The sequence below is a fragment of the Primulina tabacum genome, chromosome 7 (genome assembly GCF_025594145.1).
Source record: "Primulina tabacum isolate GXHZ01 chromosome 7, ASM2559414v2, whole genome shotgun sequence".
Taxonomy (NCBI): domain Eukaryota; kingdom Viridiplantae; phylum Streptophyta; class Magnoliopsida; order Lamiales; family Gesneriaceae; genus Primulina; species Primulina tabacum.
This window is the reverse complement of record NC_134556.1, coordinates 23,452,545-23,461,482: the sequence shown is the minus strand read 5'-3', so window position 1 is coordinate 23,461,482 and position 8,938 is coordinate 23,452,545. Positions and strand designations below refer to the sequence as shown.

At 36.0% G+C, this 8,938-nt stretch overlaps 1 protein-coding gene across 1 annotated transcript; it reads left to right on the top strand.

Moving 5' to 3' along the window:
- The first annotated feature begins 3,680 nt into the window (after nucleotides 1–3,680).
- LOC142551178 (chaperonin CPN60-2, mitochondrial-like) lies at nucleotides 3,681–8,366 on the top strand. The gene is made up of 18 exons (XM_075660264.1): nucleotides 3,681–3,902; nucleotides 4,009–4,033; nucleotides 4,137–4,268; nucleotides 4,880–5,039; nucleotides 5,168–5,343; nucleotides 5,487–5,582; nucleotides 5,726–5,830; nucleotides 5,935–6,021; nucleotides 6,098–6,187; nucleotides 6,297–6,377; nucleotides 6,465–6,533; nucleotides 6,634–6,711; nucleotides 6,993–7,088; nucleotides 7,190–7,289; nucleotides 7,370–7,473; nucleotides 7,626–7,731; nucleotides 7,808–7,886; nucleotides 8,041–8,366. Exons 1-18 carry the CDS (start codon nucleotides 3,865–3,867, stop codon nucleotides 8,153–8,155), a joined length of 1,737 nt encoding a protein of 578 aa, XP_075516379.1. The 5' UTR covers nucleotides 3,681–3,864; the 3' UTR covers nucleotides 8,156–8,366.
- The last annotated feature ends 572 nt before the right edge of the window (nucleotides 8,367–8,938 follow it).

Sequence of the window (8,938 nt, the reverse complement as noted above, 5' to 3'; positions counted from 1 at the left end):
AGCATACCTCAAAAACATGAATTTTTTTTTTTTGCACGTCGAACATACTTACTTGGCGTTGAGGGATTCGTTGGATCTCGCTTGGGGCCACTGCTGTACATACTAACATGAGTTTAAACCCTTACCTTTCATAGCTTAGACGTAGTTACTCGTGCTCACCACCGAAGTAAATAAATAGCTTATGAAATTCTAGATCACTCGGGATTTGACCTCGTTTAATCATCGTACTAAATAATGACCCAAAACTCCAAAACAATCAACCTAAAGCTTAGACGTAGTCACGTTTGTGTGGTGTGAGTAAAAGTGTGTGTGTGCGCGTGTGTTACTAATTAAAATGAAGATAATTAAGGACTAATTAGCTTAATTAAATAATTGATGAGCAATTACATAGTAATTAAAATACCAATCCCCCCTTAAATTACTAACCTCCCTAAATTTAAAATAAAATACACAAGTGTTTAACTTTAAAGGTTTTAAAATCTTAAAATCACTAAATAAATAATTTAGTCTTTAAAATGTTAAAAATTTAATAAACCATTTAAAATGCCCCATCTTAACTTTAAAATAAAATACCACATGTTAAAATTGTCAAAAATCGTCGCCGTTCTTTTTTCTTCGATCCCGCATTGAATAATCGCCTGAAACATGAAACTCGAGAAAATATTTTAACATGCATCACATAAACATAATTAATTTAAAATAATGCATTTGAATAAATCATGCATCGCTAAAAATCCATTTAAACTTGAATAAATAATTTAACAATTAAATAAATGCATGGGATTTACGTGTACTGATTTTGGGCTCTACACTATATCTTGGAGGTATTACCAATGAGATTGGCTAATTCACCACATATATTTCAAAAACAGATGGATAATATATTTAAAGATTATGTTCGACGTGCAAAAAAAAATATTGCGAGTTTAGAGCCCAAAATCATTTCATAAGATGCAGAGGCATTTGAGGGAACACCTTGAAATGCTTCAAACCGAGTTTAACAAGTTAGCACTAAACACAGAAATTGCGGGAATGCTTCAACAAGAGGATAAGAGAATTGTCTTTGAACGAATTACAAGATGTTTACACGTATATACTCAGTTATGGTCTATAACCCAAAGGCCTATCTTCCAAGGCATCGAGAAACCATTGGTTTCCCGAATGGAGAGTTTTCGAGTACATGACTCTATACCTGGAGCAGGGGATTCAAGTACCCTAGCACAAGTGTTAAGCCGGGATCATCTTCTGATGAGTCGGCCAAAACAAAAATTGAAACTCTAGATTTCAATCTCGAATCTTCAAGTCAATCCTTCACCTCGGGGATTGAAGAGGGAGAGATCAACCTTAGACCCAATACTGACAGGGGCAAAACTAAGGTTGGTACTAATGAAACTGCAATTTCTCCATTCCAGGTTTACCAACAGACTTGGGAGAAATTGAATACAAGAATTGGCAGCAACCCAGCCATGGTTCGAGTTGATGTTGCAGGAAAATATCCTAGGGTATGGATGAAACAAAATTCATATCCAAAGGAGGTTAAGGCTTGGTATGAATTTGGAGCACTTCACCCAGCTTCCTGGAGATTTCAGCATTACCAAAGTGGATACAGGAAGCGGTACATGAAACTTGGACGAACAATGATCATTTGTCCAGGGGAGATATTCTAGAACTGTATTTTTTCAGTGCACCACCAGAACCAGCGGGAAAAGGCTCACACGAAGCCTTTCATTTTATCAAGCTAAGGAGGCTAGACATGAATGTCCAGAAATTCATCAAGGATCCTCCTACAAACGAAACACCCCTAGTCTCTTCATTCAATGAAAATGACATATCTACCAGGAAAGCATGGAGATTTTGGGTCTATCTAACAGAGATGGACACAGTCAAGTATCCATTTAAGTTTTACAAAAATTCTGTTAATGGATCTTTCATGTTGAATACAATGATAGGAAAAACAACGAGCTTCGCAGAAGATCTGTTCGAAAAGAAAAGAAATCTTCTGTGGAACAGCAAGCTGCCGGCAAGCAAAGAGACTCGCCGAAAATTCTGTAATATGGCACATGTGGGAAGATGGTCGGAGAACATCTGCCCAGAATGCCAAAACAAGAAAGAACCGGAGTTTGGTAAAGGATTCAAGTCGAGATCTGATCGGAAACACTTTATCGACACCAATACAAGTGGCGAAGGACCACAAGCACGATTTACTCGGGGACACAGAAAGCCAAAGATTCCCCGACAAAGCTAAAGTGGACATATGACCATCCCACTAACAAAAAGAACCACTATGTGAGTGGAATACAAGGACCACCAATAATCGGTGGTAAAAAACCATTGGATTCCCTATATTTAAAAGAAAAATGAAATCCAATAAACAGACAAGAAACTTTAACCCCGAAAAATCATTTATAAAAAGAAGCTAAAACTGGGAAAAGAAACACACAAGAAAAATTCGAAACCTAAAGAAAATGTATTTCACATATCTAAAGGTTTCTAAAAGACGCAACAAATGAATAAGAAATCAGCTGGTAAATAATATAGATCTCTATAAACTGTTAAAAGAAGAAGAAAACGAGATCTCAGCTGATATAATACAAACACCTATCTACTGGTTATGCCAGGAGATAAAGTCAGAAGAACGAGTTGTTTCTAGATTAATAATCTAGGAAGAAGACAAGTTGAGTGGAGGGACCATTCAACCACTCAACCAGATAGAGCCAACCACAGCTGGAAAGCATCATATTATAGCAAGAGTTTGGAGTCCGAACTACAAATCCGTCAGGGACTTCTATAAATAAGGAAGTAGAAGGAAGATGGATGCATCACTCAACCTCTTCGTTTTTCTTCAAAATATCTTTTCTCTTTCAAGTTTATTTGTGCAGTAAGTTCAGCTACAATTAGTAGCTAAACAAGTTTCTCCTCCTCTACAGGAGGTTACTATGTAATAATAGTTTGTATGTTTGAATAAAAGAACCAAGGTTTTTTGCCCCTCTCATGTATGGTTTCAAATTGAGCTTTTTACTACACACCATGAGGTAGGAAACGAAATAGGGTTGTGCCACGTATTGTTGAAGGAATCTGCGTCAGGAACCATCTGTTGAGATTGCGTGGTTAGGCTGCAAGGAGCAGTCTGTAAAACCCGACAGATATAACTTGACGATACTCCGGTCAAAGAGGTAAACCGTGCAATTCAATTAGTATATGGAAATATGATGGGCCTTTAAAAAAAAATCGATCATTTGAGAATGATATATAGGTTGGAAACCTTGCGTAGCTGCATGTCTTGGGACTATATGCCTTCAAGAACAGGTTTGATATGTATAACAATGTCACGTGCAAAAATCATAAAAATAAGGGTGTTTTTGAAAATTTTAGAAAAATGGAGAATATAAACAAAGAAATAAATGGATGATGAGTGAGAAGAAAGTTGAAAATGAGAATGAGGAGTTATTGCAAGTTTGCCCATAAAAATTATAAAAATTCTAAATTAAATACACACAACTTAGAGAGTGATGACAAACAAAGTAACTGGTTCGAGAGTTCAAATTAACCTTTGCTGCCCTAAATTTTTTCCTCAATTCCAAATAACCTTTAAAAAGTGGTATTACCAGCTTACCCTTCTATCACGATGATACTACCAATTTACCCTTAGTGTTTGACCATAAACCCCTCGTGAAGAGCCAAAACCCTAAATCCCTTTTCTTCTAGACCCTTCTCTTCTCCTCGGCGCAGACTTGAAAAGCCTCAAGAAAAAAGGATATCAAACAAAGCTTTTGCTGGATTTTCTCTGTAAAATATTAACCCCCACATAACAGATTTTAGTTAGTTCCTCTTTCAGTCTTCAAATTTCTTGCCCAAGACTGAAACATGTATCGTTTCGCAGCAAATCTAGCATCCAATGCCAGGTATTCACTAACCCATCAGTTAGAATCTTCAGACTTCAACATTTTGTTGTGCATTTCTTTGAGTTTTTTTATTTATCAGAGGCGCTCATTATTGTGTATTATTTAGGGTGGCAAGAAGCAGCAGGCAGCAGGTTCTTTATAGACCAAAAGACTTGTTTATTTTATTGATTTGGAGTTGAAATGCTTCTAGTTTACCATTATTGATAATTGTTCTCGTGGGTTTTATTTCTGTAGTTTGGAGACAGAGTAGGTTGGATCAGAAACTATGCCGCAAAAGACATTAGATTTGGAGTGGACGCGAGGTCTCTTATGCTTAAAGGTGTAGAAGATCTCGCCGATGCAGTTCAAGTCACGATGGGACCGAAGGTATTCTAATGCTACTGCTTTTTTCATTGATTAATTTTTGTTAGTAGAAATAGGCTCTGTTTGCAGTTGCCTCCATTACTTATTATAAGCACTTTGAAGGAAATGATAGAGGTGGAAGAAGAGTAGAATATGATGGTTTTGACTTGTGGATCTGTTGAATTTTTTTTTGTGTTTAAGTGGTATGATTGGAGAAAAGTGACCAAAATGGACATTAGATTTCTAAAATGTTGCCCTTCTATGAAATTTATGGAAATGCTTGAAATAGTTCTAGTTATTTGTTCTTGTTGCTAGCGAGAAATGCAGTTAATTTTGTTATATCATGTCATGCTTACTCTGTAACTTGAGTGCATAGTTTGATTAAGATTTTGGACAGAAACAGCCTCCTACAGTTGTTATTTAGTGAGTGTTAGAATGTGTTACATTCTAGACTGTGTTCTTTCATATTTGCTGCGTTGTTTAGCGCAGTTTTTCATGGTATATTTTTTGTAAGTTTATATTGATGTTTTGTATTTTTTCTTCACCATATTTTCAGAGTCTTCTTCCAGATGAAGTTTTGGTGCTGGAATCTTCTAATTTGGTGGCTGATTGATGTTATTGTTTTATTATTGTAGGGGCGTAATGTGGTGATTGAACAAAGTTGGGGTGCCCCTAAAGTGACTAAGGATGGTGTGACAGTTGCGAAGAGCATTGAATTTAAGGACAAAGTTAAGAATATTGGGGCAAGCCTTGTAAAACAGGTTGCCAATGCTACAAATGAAGTGGCTGGAGATGGTATGTTGTAAATCAGTGAAGCATTTTGATGATAGATTTGTTGAATCTATAGACACATATGTAGATAGGTGTGCTAGTCATGAAGATTGTTTATTCATATTAATAATATGTTTATTTTAAAATTTTAGGGACTACTTGTGCTACTGTTCTCACCCGTGCAATATTTGCCGAAGGGTGCAAATCAGTAGCAGCAGGTATGAATGCCATGGATCTTAGGCGCGGAATTTCCATGGCGGTTGATGCTGTGGTCACAAACTTGAAAAGCAGAGCGAGAATGATAAGCACATCGGAGGAGATTGCTCAGGTTTTTCCTTGCTCTCTTACTTTGTTGAACTAGTGTAGGATGCCTAAAATCTATGTTTTATCTATGTTTTGTGATCGTCATATGGTGCTCGATGAAATAGTGATTTTCTTTTCAATTAATCAGTTGCAATATTACTTTCTTAGGTTGGGACAATCTCTGCTAATGGAGAAAGAGAAATAGGTGAGCTGATTGCAAAAGCTATGGAAAAAGTTGGTAAAGAAGGTGTCATTACAATACAAGTGAGACACTATTCTTGCATATATGAGTGTTAGTGGTCCCAGTAAATGGTGTGGATATGTTGTTTTTTAGCACATGGTTGTTGGATTTGATTTTTTCGAACTTCATTTCTTTAATATCTCCTTAATCTAGTTATCTTCTGTAGGATGGAAAGACATTGTTCAATGAATTGGAAGTTGTGGAAGGAATGAAGTTGGATAGAGGTTATATTTCTCCATATTTCATAACAAATCAGAAGAACCAGAAATGCGTAAGTGTACTAGTTGTCAGCAGCCAATATGGACTGGAATAATATCTGTAATCGTTCACTTTCTAGATTCAGTTATCATTCACAATATCTTTCATCACTGATAGGAAATGGATGATGCCCTCATTCTTATTCACGAGAAGAAAATATCAAGTTTAAATGGGATTGTGAAAGTTCTAGAGCTGGCTTTAAAGGTTAATTCTTTGATTCTTATAATCAGCTTAAGGCCATATTATCTCTTCATTCCACTTATGTTTCGCATTTGTGCAGAGGCAAAGGCCACTACTGATAGTTGCTGAAGATGTGGAAAGTGAGGCACTTGCAACTCTTATACTGAACAAGATTCGTGCAGGACTCAAGGTGTGTTTGCTATGTTTTTTTAATTTTGAAGTATTTTGATCTTCAGGACAATGACAATCATATTGCTTTTGTTGTGGTTTGCTCATCATTTTAAAAATTAATGTTACAGGTATGTGCTATTAAAGCTCCTGGTTTTGGGGAGAACAGGAAATCTGGTTTGCAAGATCTTGCTGTTTTAACGGGAGGCCAGGTAAATGTTTTGTTGTGTCATTGTTACTTCCACGAAGTATAGTATAATACATGGCTATATGTTTGAATTTGGAGCTGTCTTTTGTAGGTATTAACTGAAGAACTGGGATTGTACCTCGATGAAGTGAATTTGGATATGCTGGGCTCATGTAAAAAGGTACAAGCCAGTTGTAGATCCTCTCCTACATGTTTTCCTGTAACTTATTTTTGTTATTACTTATAAATTGCATGGATTTAGCTTACAGTTCTCCTTTTAGGTTTCTATATCCAAGGATGACACCGTTATACTTGATGGGGCTGGTGAAAAGAAATTCATAGAAGAAAGATCTGAGCAGGTACTTTTTGCTTTGTTGCACTAGTTTTAAACTTTTTGTGGAATGCTTCCTTAATTGTTGGTGCATGTGAGATTTAACTAGAGTCGGTGTGCTGGCTAATTCGAATCTGGGATAAAATGCGAGAATAAAATTTAAATATAAGGATTTATGCTTGATATTGGTGGAAATATTTAAAAAAGTACTGTTCTAGTTGAACGAAGGCATAGACACACTCTGATGTTTGAACCTGGAACATGTACTTGTTTAGTCGATTTTCTGACATGACCTGCTTATACTGGCAGATTAGGTCTGCAATTGAATTGAGTACCTCTGACTATGACAAGGAGAAATTGCAAGAGAGGCTAGCAAAACTTTCTGGTGGTGTAGCCGTTCTTAAGGTCTGTCATCCTTCTCCTAGATGTTCAAGCGTCTAGGTTTAGATTAATTGTCAGTGATGGACGTGTTCCAGTTGATTTTAGTAAATGGTTTTGCCTCACAGATCGGAGGAGCCAGTGAAGCAGAGGTTAGTGAGAAAAAAGATAGGGTGACAGATGCTCTAAATGCCACGAAGGCAGCTGTGGAAGAAGGAATTGTGCCTGGTATGTTCCAATTTCCATCTGTTGTCTGGCAGGAAAGTCTATTGAAAATTCACTGCTGAAGGCGTTAAAAAATTGTACAGGTGGTGGGGTTGCTCTACTTTATGCATCGAAGGAATTGGATAAGTTGTCAACTGCAAACTTTGATCAGAAGATTGGTGTTCAAATTATTCAGAATGCATTGAAGGTCATTCAAACTCTCTCTATTTATATATAATCTGTGTTTGTCAAATTAAGGAGAATCATGAGAATTCAACGTCCCTTAGCGAGCTAATTGTTTTAGCCATATGGGATACACAAACATACAGCATTTATTTGCAGTTTTTCACCTTTTTGTAGATGCCAGTACATATTATTGCCAAAAATGCCGGAGTAGAAGGTGCTGTCGTCGTTGGTAAATTATTGGAACAAGATAATCCTGATCTTGGATACGATGCAGCTAAAGGTGAGCTCAGGCTTTTGTGTTTATTTTATGTCTCAGAGAGTATTCGTAATCATGCAAATATTTTTTGTTCAAACAGGTGAATACGTTGACATGGTTAAGGCCGGAGTGATTGATCCGTTAAAAGTTATCAGAACAGCTCTTGTCGACGCTGCGAGGTAAGCTGAGACTTGATCATACCCCCCAGTGCGTTGGTTATATTTCCAACATGAATACCACATGATCAAACGATAACCAATGTATTCGGTGTTCCTTTCTCACTGTGCTGTAAAACAAGTCTAATGATAATCTAAGTGGTTCGATTTCCTGCAGCGTCTCTTCTTTAATGACCACCACAGAAGCGATCATCGTTGAACAACCTACTGAGGAGAAGCCATCACCGGCAATGGGTGGCGGCATGGGTGGAATGGGTGGCATGGATTACTAAGAGACGATCTGATATATGCTCTGTTTTGAAACAAATAATCGACGAGTGGGGTCTTTAGCCTATTTGGTAAGTTTAGATGCAGGATCTAAATCCATGTTTTGGTTATCTATGGAGAGGTGAAAACAATAAAATGTTGATCATGTAGGAGTGATTGATTAGAGATTAATTGTTACAAAGTCACCATTGGGAAATTGGAGGTTTTGTGCTGTCACTAATGTTTAGTTTGGGTGGTTTTTAGTGTTGTAAAACTCAATCGATTCAAGTATTTATTTCAAACCAAAATCAAACCGAATATAAATAAATTATTCTAAATTTGACTAAAAGATGTTTGGTTTTTGTTTTAGAAGATTGCATTTTTTTGCCATATAATTACTATTTTTCTTTACTTTTAAGCAAAAAGTTCTTAAAATGTAAATTTTTACTGTGTAAAAATTAAATAAAAATTGTTAGGATCTAAATATCTTTAGAGAGAATAAATAATTATTTTAAATGATTTTGCAATTCAAGCAGTATTAGGAGTTCGAGTTAATTTTGATTAGTTTATGTGCTTTGAGCAACTAAAATAGTTTAGAAGTGCAAAATTAGCTCTATACACGTCAAGAATTGAAATATAAAAAATTTAAAATCAATGTAAAAGATTTAAAATCAAACTAATAAATGACAGAAAGTAAAAGAGATCAAGAGTTTGTTTATATAAGTTTGAAGATAAAACTTATACGTCTCTCTTTATTATGTTTTCAAACAAATTTAACTAAAAGAGATACTACTTTTGTATAAACTCAG